The following is a 13745-nucleotide window of genomic DNA, read 5'->3' on the forward strand; positions in this document are numbered from 1 at the left end:
GTCTGGCAGGTTACCTGCTTGCATTATCTGGGGCCTGGCCACTCTTTTGATATTATAACTACTCAATTCCGGAATCCAGATCCCAGGTTCACCCCATTCACACCTTAAATGCACCCTTAAGGCAGGATCTGTGAGCACAGAGACAAACTGGATGTTTTTTCATTTCCTCCCTCCTTTCAGAGAAACATTTGGTCAGTCTGGGAGAGTCAAAATGGTTTCAGGACTTGTTGTACTTGTTTGCTTGGTACATTTATTATATGTATAAGACCTTAAATTTTATTATTACAGTTAACAAAAAAAATCCCCATACAGAATTGCATTCAGACAGCTCAGGAGTCAGATAACTCTACCCTCCAGGATAACTCCATACCCTCCAATGAAAATGTCCCCATTTTCACACCCTCCAACATTTCTCCAATGAAAACAGGGGCAGCCGAAGGAAAAGTGGGATCAAATCAGAAACCGGGAAGGCTTCTCTAAATCAGGGACGTCCCTGGAAAATAGGGACACTTGGAGGGTCTGCAACTGCCTGCGTTCCTAAGGGAGAGATGCAAAGTGGCGTAGTGGTTAAACTTTAAAGACTCGAATTGAGGCCAAATCCACACCACACCATTCAGAGCGCGTCCAGCATACATTTAAAGCACACTGCTCTCTCGCAATGTATATTGGGATCTGTAGTTTGTTAAGGGTCCTAGGAATTGTCATCTGCGAAGGGGCAACTACAGCTCCCAGGAAACCTCGGGGTAAGGCGTGTGGTTTCGTTGTGCGCGGAAGGCGCCTTCAATGTGCAGGATGGTCCATCATGAGACCAAAGGTATATAAAGAAAGCATCGGGCCTCTGAGCATGTGCAGAGAGTAAGCAGCGCTGGTAGCACTGTGCAAGCACCCGGGTAGGGGCCACGTCCGTCGCCAATCCGCCTTTCCCTTTGGAGAGCCACTAATCCCGAGCTCCGCCTTGCCCTGCCCAGATGATGCTCCTCCCTGGAGAGCCGGGCGGCGGGGCGAGGCTTGCCGGCCGAGGCTCCTCCGCCTTCCCTTCGCGGGGGCTCCTCCCGATCTGACGTGGCAGCAGCGGCTCCAGCAAGCGGGAGGCCGCCGCGTCCGGAGCGCAGAGCCAAGAGCGCAGCGCGCGTCGCTGGAGTGAAGGTGCCCGATGGCACGTCCGCGCTTCGTGCTGCTGGTGGCGCTGGTGGTGCTCTCGGGATCAGGGCTGCTCCGCGGCTACGAGCCGGACTGGCGCCGCCTGGAGGGCCTGGCGAGAGGGAAAGTGGAGGTGAGATCGAGCCTGGAGGGCGGAGGGAGCTGGGTGCCTTAGAGCATGTGCAGAGGGCCTGGTGCGCCGGGGCCCGCCAGCTCCCTGGATTGAAGTCCCCACCCCACCCCACCCCAAGCAAATGTGGTCTCCCCACCACTTGACAGATGAAGCATGAAATGCGCTGGGCAGCCTTGAGCGAAGCGCTGGCCCTCAGTGGAGCCTGGCCTCCCTCGCAGGGCTGTTGTGAGGCTCCGTGAACAGGTGGCAGTCACCGCCGCAAGCCTTTGAAATGCGGGCGGGACATTAGAAAGAATTAAGAATGTAGGGGTGTGTTGTTGTTGTTTTTAATGTTGCTGCTGTTGTTGAAAGGCAGTCTATGGGGGGAGGGTCGTAAACAAAAAGAGAAAAGTGAGATTTGCTTCACAACAGATCACGCCAAACAACTACCAAGCCTAGCATCAGACAGAGATTGCGCAGAGCTTAGCCGTTCTTTTGCTATTCAGAGGTATACTGCCCTGGCATATGAGTTTTCTATTTTACCATCATTCAGAGGGATATATGGGGTTACCCTAGTTGAGGCTTAGACCAGGGCTTCCCACGTTATAGTCTGCAGGCCATTGGTGGGCCACTGAAGTTTCAGGCAAGTCTGTGGACCATAATTTACCATGTCTGCGAAGAACGCTTGCAGCTGGAATTCAGATTGCTGTACTGTGGTTGAACTCTGGGACTCCCTGCCACAAGAGGCAGTGATGACCACCAAGTTGGGTGGCTTACTAGGAAGACTAGACAAATTCATGGGGGGGGGGGGGAGAGGGCTATTGATGGCTACTAGCCACGCTGGCTCTGCTCTGCTTCCACGGTCAGAGGCAGCGGTGCTACTGAATCCCAGTTGCTGGAAATCACAGGAGGGGAGAATTGCTCTTGTGCTCAGGTCCAGCTTGCAGGTTTTCTATTGAGGCATCTGGTTGGCCTCTTTAAGAAGCTGGACTAGATAGGCCCCTGGCCTGGTGCAGCAGGCTCTTCTTAGCGTTCCTAATGCTTCTGAATACCAGTTTGCATCTAGCACAGTGCAATAGAATTGTGGAAGCAGGCGGGGAAAGTCATCTTCTAAACCCCTCTGCAATTTTCAGGTGGTCTGGGGGCACGGAGTGGAGGGGGCAGTTTGAGAACCACGGACTTAGAGGACCAAGGAGAAATCTGGTGCTATTCCCACGTATTCCCAAGTCTGTCCTTGTAGCCATTTTATTTTAGAGGCGAGAGGGGATCTAACAAAGGCCAGTTATCCCATGGGGCTGCATTGGTGGGGGGGTTGTTTTTCAGTCTGCTAACAGGTGGCCTTGGGCACACCTGCCGCAGCAGGTTCTGACAAGCCCTCGGAAAGGATTGTCAAGGGAACAGGGGGCGGGGGAACAGCTGTTTTTTCATGGTGGAAGGGAAAAGCTGCAGAGGGCGAATGTATTTGTGGGGTTGTCAACAAGCGTCCTGGGTTGGCAGAGGTTTCTCCGTCATAGAAACATGGAATTGTAGGGTTGGAAGGGACCCTGAGGCGCATCTAGTCCCCTTGGTGTCCCATATGGGGATCAAACCTGCAAACTTGGCGTTACCAGCACCACGCTCTGACCTGAGCTGGACCCCCAACTCCCCATCAGACCCAGAAACCATCACAGTCAGTGGCCAAGGACAGTGGGAGTTGACTTGCCCATCCTTCAGTTTCCAGCCATTGCTGTCTCCAACTATGGAGGCAGAGCACAGTCATTATGCCTAGTAGCCGTTGTTGCAGAGATTTAATTATGTGTTCCATCAATAAGTGCTTTCTTTTATCTGTCCTGACTCTTCCAACTTTCACTTCATTCGATGCCCACCAGTTTCTCTAGCCACTTCCTCCCCACCAGGCATAGGCAAACTTGCCCCTCCAAATGTTTTGGGACTACAACTCCCATCAACCCTAGCTAACAGGACCAGTGGTCAGGGATGATGGGACTTGTTGTCCCAAAACATCTGGAGGGCCGAGTTTGCCTATGCCTGCTCCACACCATGAATTTTTTTAAATAAACTTTAATTGTGTCTTTCCATTTCTCTGAGCTAAAGAGCCCTAAAGCTGCAGGCTTTCCTCAAAGGGCAATCGCTCCATCCCCTTTATCGTTTTGAACTACTGCAATGCGCTCTACGTGGGGCTACCTTTGAAGGTGACCCGGAAACTACAACTAATCCAGAATGTGGCAGCTAGACTGGTGACTGGGAGTGGCCGCCAAGACCACATAACACCGGTCTTGAAAGATCTACATTGGCTCCCAGTACGTTTCTGAGCACAATTCAAAGTGTTGGTGCTGACCTTTAAAGCCCTAAATGGCCTCGGTCCAGTATACCTGAAGGAGCGTCTCCACCCCCATCGTTCTGCCCGGATACTGAGGTTCAGTACCAAGGGCCTTCTGGCGGTTCCCTCGTTGCGAGAAGCCAAGTTGCAGGGAACCAGGCAGAGGGCCTTCTCGGTGGTGGCCCCCGCCCCGTGGAACGCCCTCCCATCAGATGTCAAAGAGAAAAACAGCTACCAGATTTTTAGAAGACATCTGAAGGCAGCCCTGTTTAGGGAGGCTTTTGATGTTTAATAGATTATTTTATTTTTCTGTTGGAAGCCGCCCAGAGTGGCTGGGGAAACCCAGCCAGATGGGCAGGTATAAATAATATATTATTATTATTATTATTATTATTATTATTATTATTATTTTATTATGGTTGCCCCCTGACCTGGGGTAGCTCAGTCGGTAGAGCAGGAGACTCTTAAATATCAGGGTCATGGGTTCGAGCCCCACATTGGGTAAAAGATTCTTGCACTGCAGGGGGTTGGACTAGATGACTCTTGCGGTCCCTTCCAACTCTACAATTCTATAAAGGAGGTGCTGGCTGGCTGATGAGCTGTTGGGAGTTGGGTATCGGACAACATCTGGAGGTCTGCAGGCTGGATTTCTTGGGAAGTGTGTTTGTGTTTGATGGCATATTCATGCTCTGTTTTCTCCCTTTCAAAGAGCTGTGGAGGATGACGGCTGAACCGCCTGCCAGAGGTAAGTGTCGCTTCGTTCCTGCTCGCCAACAGCTACCGTATCACTCACTTCCCCTGGGTGAAGAAGTGCTGCAACGGCTCATAAGACAGAAGGCAGGGAGCCCAACAGTAGGTGGCGCCAGAGAGCCAATGACAGGCGGAACCCAACACATTCTAGATTTCCCCCATCCTCCTCCCTGCCAGAACTGAGATGGAAGAGAAAGAAGCTGACGGGCACGGCCACCTCCTAGACTGACTGAAAGTAGGGAGGCGGGCAGGTGGGGACTGGCTGAAAGCAGTCTGGGGTTGGTGGGGCATGATAGGGAGGGCATTCCACAACCGGGGCGCCACCACCGGAAAGACCCTGTCATCGTTCTGCACCTCCAACAAAGCCTCACCTGCTGATTGTAGGTTCCGAGAATAAACTGGGCTGGTGGGGCAGGAGGAGCCGTCTTATTCCATGTGTAATATTTGCATCTCATTCATTTTTTTCCTCCCTAGGCGAAGGCCTTTATCAATGAGGACTTGCCTCTGTAGTATCCTTTTTGTATGTTCCTGCAGGGCCTAAGCATTGGAGGTGGGGGAGGTGAAGGGGGGACATTACCAGGGTCCCCAGGTAGCCAGCTTCAGCTGCAAGCCCATCGCCCCCAAATTATTTGTTTATCCTCTCTGGCCCAGGAGCCCAAACTTGAGAAATTCTGAACTGTCGAACCTGATGCCCTTTAGGATGCTGGCTGGGGCTGATGAGTGTCATAATCCGAAACCTTAGGACAGGGCTGTCTTAAGCATATGTGGCGCCGGGGTGCAAAGATCCGCCCGGCCGCCCACCCCCCAGGTTGCCCACCCCCAGGCGTGCAGGAGGGCGAAGCTGGCCAGCCGCCTCAGCGTCTCACTGGCTCGGTCGCCCCCAAAGATGCAGCACAGAGCCGCCCACAGCAGAAGAGCACACCGCGGTGCTCCGAGCGATGGGCGGGCTCTTCCCCAGAGTCAACTCTCGGGCCCTGGACTCTCAGCCTGGCACCCCTGAGAGCCCAGCGCCCCACACCCCTAGCGCCTATGGGTAAGACGGCCCTGCCTCTGGAGGGCACCAGGTTGGCAGTCTAACCAGGGAGCTGATTTGCTAAACCGGCTGGCCAACGCAACAGAACTTGGGGGTCCTCACTCACCCTTGCCCCAAACGCCTGGAGAGATGCTGCCAGTCAGTGTAGACAATATTGAGCTAGATGAGCCAGTGGTCTGGCTCTTTTACGCAGCTTCCTTCGTCCATACCCTACCTCCTTAACTGCCTTTTCCAGCCACAACCTTGACATGAAGCACCTTGCTGGAGCAGACCCCGAACTCATCCTGTTGAACTCACAGTACAAAGAGCTGGAGGTGAGAGGGAGTTATGATCTCCCCACACTGGTGTGACCCACCAGAGGATTTTTAGCTTCAGGCAGAACTGGTAGAGGTGATGCTCTTCACACGGAATATGCAGTTGCAGGAATAGTTTTGCTTTTGCTTCTGAATCGAACCATCAGGGCCCGCAACAAACTGTTGCAGCGCAGCGGCAAGAATTCATCTCTCTTAAGAATCATGGGGGTTTCTTTTTAAATCTTATTTTTCAAGGAGGTTTCAATGGCATTGAAGGGATGCTTGAAAGTATATAGGGAGCAGGTTGGTAGATCACAGCCAGATTGGTTATTGTTGTCCAGCAAGCCAGCTAGTGGGACTTTTAATTCCTCCTCTGCTGGACTAGCAAGAGTTGTATAGCACTTTAAAAGCTCCAGAAATATTCAAAAGAAGAGGGATTGGGTGCAGCAGGCTTTGCCCGGGGCGGGGGGGGGGCTTCTCTTCTGGAATCCAACTGCCAGATTTCAGCCATCGGCAGGTAAGATGCAAATCTTGCTCTGTGATGCTTAACAGGCTAATTAATGTGCTGCTCACACAGCAGAGGAGCAAAGGACGGTCAAATATGGGTGTAGCCAGAATTTATGTTGAGGGGGGAGGCAGGACACCCACCTGTCATCATCCACTGCCTGGCTGTGTCTTAGCAGATTCTGAATGAAACGTCTCAACCACAAGTGTTCAAAAAAATCTGTCAAAATCTCCAGCCATTTGAAAACTAGGAAGTTAAATAAAACAATTAACTTCAGGGAGTACCTTTCATGCGGTTGAAGGTAAAGGGACCCCTGACCATTAGGTCCAGTCGTGACCGACTCTGGGGTTGCAGCGCTCATCTCGCGTTATTGGCCGAGGGAGCCGGCGTACAGCTTCCAGGTCATGTGGCCAGCATGACAAAGCCGCTTCTGGCGAACCAGAGCAGCACATGGAAACGCCGTTTACCTTCCCGCTGTAGCGGTTCCTATTTATCTACTTGCACTTTGACGTGCTTTTGAACTGCTAGGTTGGCAGGAGCTGGGACCGAGCAACGGGAGCTCACCCCGTCGCGGGGATTCGAACCGCCGACCTTCTGATCGGCAAGCCCTAGGCTCAGTGGTTTAACCCACAGCGCCACCCGCGTCCCACTTTCATGCGGTTAACAAGTATATTTTGCAAAATTACAAAGAGCATGCCTTTTAAATCTTTTTTTAAAATCGGCTATTCCTTCTCCAATTTCTTTTTCCCCAATGTAGTTTTTCTGCGCGCACTCAGTGAGCATAGGCAATTTCTACTTTTAAGTATTTTTATTTACTTACTTGATGGGGGGGGCAGCCCTGGCTATGCCCATGGATCCAATACCATCTGCATTTGGAGATGCTGGCGCCTATCCAGGTGGGTCTCAGCATGTTGTTGCCACCTGGCGAAGGAGGACTGTGGCTCTGTGCCAGGGCATGTGCTTTGCTTGCAGAAGGTCCCTGTTTCAATTCTCACTAGTATCTCCAGGTAGGGCAGGGCAGGTCTTTGGTCTGAAGCCCTGGAGTGCTGCTGCCCATCAGTGTAGCTCAGGGGGTAGAGCATCTGCCAGCCCCACTGCCAGCCTGTGTAAGCAGCACTGAGCTAGGTAGACCAATGCTCTTGACTTGGCCTAAGTCAACGCCCTTTGCATTTACTTTGCAGAGAATTCCACTGAGTGATATGTCCCGCAAAGAAATCAACGAGCTGGTGCAGAAGCTGGGCTTCTACCGGAAGGAGAAACCCGATTCGCCGGTCCCCAAAGAGTTCCAGCTTGCTCCTGCCCGGCCGCTCCCTGGTTCAGAAGGTGCCAAGGGAGAGCATGTGGCAGAGAGCAAAGGGGCTGCGGGTGGAGAACTCTAGATCTGTTGTGCTCTTAAAAACCTCAGGGGTGTCTTGTGTGTGAGTGTGTGCAAGGGTTGAGAACGTGGCTCGTGTTTTAATACATGCACAAGCATAGCTGTACCGGTGGGTGTGCACGGCAGGCTATGTTGTTAGTATATGCAGGGTTGTGTGTGCACGCCCGCCAGGTGGAGAGCCGAGGAATGTGGTCCCTTTCAAATCTACAAATCTGCTCTTCAACCCCCACCAGCAAAAAACAGCAAGATACGTACATGCAAAAAAAACCCTGAATATGCCACATTGGCAGGATATGCAACCAAACGCAACGTTCCCTCGTTGCAGAAATTTGGCTTTCATGCTTTAATTTGTTCTAGAGTAAAGAGCATACACTGCCCTGTCTGTGGAACGTGAGTAAAAAGTGGTGTGGAAAAAGCTGTGATCTCGGCGGTGTGGATTCGGAGGAAAGTGTGCTCTCCCCGCTGCCTGGGGAAACAGAGACAGACCTGGACTAGATCGCCTCGATTCCCACCTTGGTCTGCACACCATTTCTGTCTAGATTCATTTGATCATGCATAGCCCAGTCGGAAATGTTGGCTCTTTGTATAGCTCAGACCGAGCACCTGTGGCCTTCCAGATGTTGCTGGATTCCTTGCCCCCCCCCAAAAAGTTTTAGTTATGCTGGCTGAGGGGAGCTGGAGACCACCAACATCCAGAGGGGGCCACAGGTTCTTCCCTCCTGCTTTCGGTTCCCTAGCTGCTGTTCCTTGCAAGCCTTCGTGTTCTTCTGCAGCTGTGCCCCGCCTGCATGAGACAGGATGATACCCTCGGCTGAAAGCTCTTGGTGCCCAGGGTGGATAGTCAGTGTCCCATCAGGCTTCGGAGCACAGTGCGCTAAGGAACACGAGCTCAGTCACCCACCCTGCAAAAACAAAACAAAACCCTCTTGCAGTTGTGCCTAGGAACAGTAAAGTCTTTTACATCCACTGTGCTGGTATCTGTGTGTCTGTTGCTGGATAATTAAAAGTCCCAGGCTGAACTCTTCAAGGTGTTCCCCTGGGTCCTTGCCCCACCCCACCCTCTGAAACTCTCTGTGTTGAAGTGGTGAGGTGACCTTTTTCTTCCTTGAAGAGCACGAGCTGAAGGAAGAAGTTGGAAATTGGACGCTCTTTCCTTGTTCTTCCTTCAACTCTATCCGCTCTGTCTGCAGAGTCGAAGGAGGAAGTTGGAAGAGTGATGCCGTGGCCCTCCAGGGACTGCAGTTGCCCTAGTAGCAAATATTTTTAGGGGCACGTCTCAGCAGCTGCCACGCTGGCTAGAGACTCTGCCCTGCCTCACCTGAGCGGCGTGCCGAGTTGCTGGGAGAGGATGTGTCGACCCATCCCTCTACTGTGCGGTGTCCCCTGCTAGTGGGGGAGGCAAGCAGATGGTGACTCAAGGTGGCGGCGGCGCCCAGGCTCGAGGCATGCACCCACCCGTGCCCTGCTGCTGTTCTGCAGTTCTGCGCCCCCGCAGCACCACATGGAGGTGCCGGTTAGGAAGCACAGTCCTTCCCTTAGGGGGCACAATGCTTTCCATGCCCGGGGTGTTGGCAACCCATGCTACGCCACTGCTACTAACCCACCTCACAGGGTTGTGAGGATAAAATGGTTTGTGTGCCGCCTCAAGCTCCTTGGAGGAAAATGGGGGGTGTAAATGCAATGACAGGAATACAAAATCCCTTAATCCCTGGCCACTGGGCCAAGTGTGACGGAAGCCGGGAATCCAGCAACATCTCAGTAGCTCGAGTTACCCAGATCCTGCTGCATACCAGCCTGTTGCTGGCATTATCAAACAGCTGGAAGGCACCAAGTTGGGGTAGGGGTATGCTAACCTTAAAAGGAGTGAGCCCCAGAGGTTGGAGAACAGTACAAAGCAGAAACGGCCGCCAAAACAGTCTATCCAAACTTTTATTGTCTTGCTGGTGTCTACATAAACATCCTTGTGCTAGTGCAAGAACCGTTACAATCGGGCGCGTGGCTGAGTGCTGAGAGCGGTGTCAGAGGAGCACATCCTGCTGTCCGTCCCTCGCTCCAGGCTCCAGTCGTTCTCAGCTGGCTCATCTGCCCAACCTTCCCGTATTAATTGGCCCTCAAAAGGGAAGGAGACTTGTGCAAAGGGGCTGGGGACACCCAGGAGCGGCGTGGACATTGCTAAATGATGCACGGGCAGGAAAGCTGTTCCATGCAGAGAGGTCACACCAGAATGAAACCCACGTAGGTTCCCCTCTCTCCTGCCATGTTTAAGCACCCAGAGTTGACCACAATCGCTCCTGGGCTGGCAGAGCCAAGGGTGAATGCACACACAGGGCACATGGATGGGCAAGACTTGATTTCAACAAACTGGTGGCCAAGAGATGGGAACTGGCATGCCCTGTGCTTGCAAGGGAGCCTCTGAGCTGGTGCAGAGTGTGCCCTTCACCACCACCATTCAGACAGGGGACATGGTTTGTTTCTCTTAAAAATAATAATCTGTCTTCTCTACCCCAAGCAGCAAAGAAAATCCACTTCTCTGTCCAGTTACCCCACAACTTCAAAGGCTGCACTTTCTAAATGAGCTGATTTCAGGAGCCCTTTCGGTCAGGATTCAGGGGTGGCCCTGAGGTCTCCTCCTATCCCTCGTCCAGCTTTCACCCCTTCTTGCCCAGGAAGGAAGCTGTTTCCCATCTGAAAACTTGGCTTTTCCTACCCACTGGTACCAGCAGGGTTCAATCCAGAAGAGGCACAGTCCCAGCCCAGTGGGGCTTGTACACTACATTTGTAATTGGGTTCCTCTTCTGGAAGTGTGGGGAGGGGGTCACGAGGAAAATGCAAGACCTCTGCCTCTAAGGGGGTGAAGGTAGAGGCCCTCTGCCATAGCTCAGCGGTAGAGAATCTGCTTTGCATGCAGAAAGTCCCAGGTTCAACTCCCCGAGGGGGAAGAGTCTCCCTATCAAAAATCCTAGAGAGCCACTGCCAGTCAGTGTAGACAATACTGAGCTAGATGGACCAACAGTCAGAAGCAATATAGTAAAAGGCTTCATTCAGCTTCATGGCAGAACATCTGCTTGGCATGCAGAAGGTCCCAGGTTCAAGTCCCGGCAGCATCTCCAGCTAGGGCTGGGAATGTCCCCTGAAAGCCTAGAAAGCCACTTGCGAGTCATGGTTGCCAATACGAAGATAGAATGGGCCAGCGGTTTGGCTTGACAGAAGGTAGCTACCTACGTTCCTAACGTCTGGTTTTTTTTGGGGGGGGGCACCACACCTGTCTATAACCTGCTGAGCAGGCTCTGCACTTGCAAGGATCATCGCAGTTCAAGGATTTGGGGGAGGTGGGAAGCAGGGACGAATTAAGATCTGCACACACAGACGGCAACACCCCCTGTCTTTTTAACATGCTCCAGCATTTAGCCGTTCAAAGGTACAGACAAGACGCATGGCCAGTCAATCACACCTGCACAGGTCTCTGCCCTTAATGCTGCTCGGCCGTGCACGATGCAAAAAAAGGGGAGTTTTGAAAAAGGAGGAAACGGGAATAACTTACAGTAAATAACGACAATGACGACAATAATATAAAAAGCACGTGCGGATGAGAAGGGTAGTCCCGGTTCTCTCCGTAGAGCAGTCTAAGCTCGGCCGGTCCCCTCCAAACCGGCCTGGATTGCCAAATGCCCAGCCTGCTGTAGCGGGGTGTGTGTGTGTGGGGGGGGGTGTTGGTTCCTCTTGCCTTTTTGCTGCTGCGGGTGGCTCCTGCCCATAGTAAGAGTTCTCTGGAAGCAGGGGGGAGGAGGTGGGGCTGCAGGAGCACGGATCAGGACCAGAGGAGCAAGTGAAGACATCTTCCTTTCCCCTGCTGCCGCACGCGGGGTGGGTGGGTGGGTTGGTGGGGGGCAGACAGGCTAGACGGGATGTTTCAGAGGGAAGGGGGAGTGAGGGGGGCGGGAGAGGAAGGCTAGAAGCGCTGCTGCTGTCTCATCCGGAGCTCGTGGCGCCGCAGGTGGTTGTAGAGGGACTGTACGTAGGTGAAGACGCACTTAGCGTCCGGACGTTTCCCCATGATCATCATGTCTTCCACGTCCACCAAGGGCACGCAGTCCACAAGCACCCTGCAAGGGGGAGAGAGAAAGGGGGGAAATAGGTGGTCAAGGAAAAGGTAAAAAGGTCAAGGACCCCTGGACGGTCAAGGACCCTATTCATGTACGGCATATATTTTTATCACAAATAGCTGACAGCATCTGCTTATTGCACATCATCCGTTTGAAGCACATGGCTTACTGCAAAGAATTCTGGGAAGAGCAGTTTATGGCTCACAGAACTACAAAATCTTAAGCAAGTGTGGGTGAGGGGGAGAACCACCGGCTTAGTATGGGAGTTATAAGGTCTGCATTGGTCAAAAGTTTCATTTTTGTTTCATAGGTCACATCCACACCATATATTTATAGCACTATGATACCACTTTAAACAGTCATGGCTTCCCCGGAAAGAATTGTGTGAACTTTAGTTTCTTATAAGTGGTTAGGAGGCACCCATTCCCCTTCACGGAGCTACAATTCCCAGATTGTTAAGCCACTCTTGAGCTCTGGTGTCTGGACATTGAGTAGGGATGGCTACCAGCTTAAATTCATGGGGGTAAAAACTATCAATGGCCATTAGCCACAATGGCAAGGCTCTGCCTCCACAATGGTTCCTGAATAGGTAAAGGTAAAGGCCCCCCTGGACTATTAGGTCCAGTCAAAGGCGACTCTGGGGTTGCGGCGCTCATCTCGCTTTCAGGCCGAGGGAGCCGGCGTTTGTCCACAGACAGCTTTCCGGGTCCTGTGGCCCGCAGGACCAGGGGCGGAGGGGGGGGCGGTAGTTGCGGTCTGCTCCGTGTGTCACCACTGACACTCTCCTCAGGGCCTGCAGCACACCCGAGCCACACGTCTGTCTTGGGAGCGATGTGGGGGCTTGGGCGCCCGCAGGCTCCGCACTGCCCAAATGGTCCGCCCGCTGCCTCTTCCCCCCCCCAGCTGTAGGGCGGCTGAGTGGGAGGAGGCAGGAAGACTCCAGAGGCCCTGCGGTGTGCCGCATGCCGGTCCAGGCGCGCAAGTGGATTCCTCCACCGCTGAGCATGACCAAACCGCTTCCGGTGCAACGGAACACCGTGACGGAAATCAGAGCGCACAGAAACACCGGTTACCTTCCCGTCGCGACAATACCTACCGTATATGCCGGCGTATAAGGCAACTGGGCATATAAGGCGACCCCCTACTTTTCCAGTCAAAATAGAGAGTTTGGGATATACTCGCCATAACGAGTATATCCCAAACTTCCAATGCACACCAAATAAAAAATTTTCTGTATCTCTTCCAGGCACCGAGGCAAGTTAGGGGGGGGGGGGATAGAGAGAGAGTAAGTGGCTGCCGCTTTCTTTCCATGCAGGGAGGAGGGAGGAAAGCCCCACGTGTCCCCTCGTCCTGCACGGAAAGAAAGCGGAAGCCGCTTACACGGTCACCGCATACGGTGGGGATGCGGCCGCGGCCGTTTTTGTGCTCCCCCCACCGTATGTAGCGGCTGCAGATATTATACCTGGCGTATAAGACGACCCCCAACTTTGGAAAAGATTTTCCTGGGTTCAAAAGTCGTCTTATACGCCGGAATATACAGTATTTATCTACTTGCACTGGCGTGCTTTTGAACTGCTAGGTTGGCAGGAGCTGGGACAGAGCAACGGGAGCTCACTCCATCAAGGGGATTTGAACCGCCGACCTTCTGATCGGCAAGCCCAAGAGGCTCAGTGGTTTAGACTGATTCATCCCTCCGCCCCACAGACCCATTAACTAACCCCACGTTGTAATGCAGGCTGGCAACAACAACTACCAGCACTTATCCCCGCCCCCCGAGGCTTGGGTGCAAAATCCTAGGAAGTAACTACCCAGGTTTTCCACCGTTGTTCATTTCTGCAAGAACAGCCTTTGCACGGGTGGGGAGAATGCAGAGCCCCCAGCCCCAGCCCCGAGATAACCTGGGGAAGTCAAAGGAGCCATCGGTTATTGCAAACGGCAAGGAAACCTTTGATCCGGAAAAGAGAAAAGTTACCCCTTTGGGAGTCTAGCCAGAACAGCACTCGAGAGGGTTGCCAGTGTCTCGTTTTGAAAGTGCGAGCAGCCGCCCGGTGTTTATAACTTTGCCACTACTTTGCAAAACATCTTTCTTTTAGTGCAAGGGAGCATAAGGCTGCGCA

General features: G+C 52.9%; 2 protein-coding genes across 8 annotated transcripts in view; one reads left to right on the forward strand and one right to left on the reverse strand.

The window, feature by feature from the left end:
- The first annotated feature begins 1062 nt into the window (after positions 1–1062).
- On the forward strand, positions 1063–8492 carry SELENOM (selenoprotein M). Its single transcript, XM_035097673.2, has 5 exons — positions 1063–1273; positions 4279–4314; positions 4794–4828; positions 5588–5666; positions 7332–8492. The coding sequence occupies exons 1-5, from the start codon at positions 1154–1156 to the stop codon at positions 7527–7529; spliced, it is 468 nt and encodes a 155-aa protein (XP_034953564.1). The 5' UTR covers positions 1063–1153; the 3' UTR covers positions 7530–8492.
- A 944-nt stretch (positions 8493–9436) lies between these two features.
- Positions 9437–13745, reverse strand: part of SMTN (smoothelin) — an 80051-nt gene continuing 75742 nt past the window's right edge. For 5 of the 7 annotated variants that reach the window (XM_060269543.1, XM_060269542.1, XM_060269546.1 and 2 more), the window contains one exon: positions 9437–11628. In XM_060269543.1, coding sequence (XP_060125526.1) covers positions 11475–11628 — 154 coding nt within the window. In that variant the 3' untranslated portion in view covers positions 9437–11474. The remainder of the gene's footprint in view (positions 11629–13745) is intronic. The other 2 variants (XM_060269545.1, XM_060269544.1) reach the window with 1 other exon arrangement.

Source organism: Zootoca vivipara, chromosome 17 (genome assembly GCF_963506605.1).
Source record: "Zootoca vivipara chromosome 17, rZooViv1.1, whole genome shotgun sequence".
In the NCBI taxonomy this organism is placed as follows: domain Eukaryota; kingdom Metazoa; phylum Chordata; class Lepidosauria; order Squamata; family Lacertidae; genus Zootoca; species Zootoca vivipara.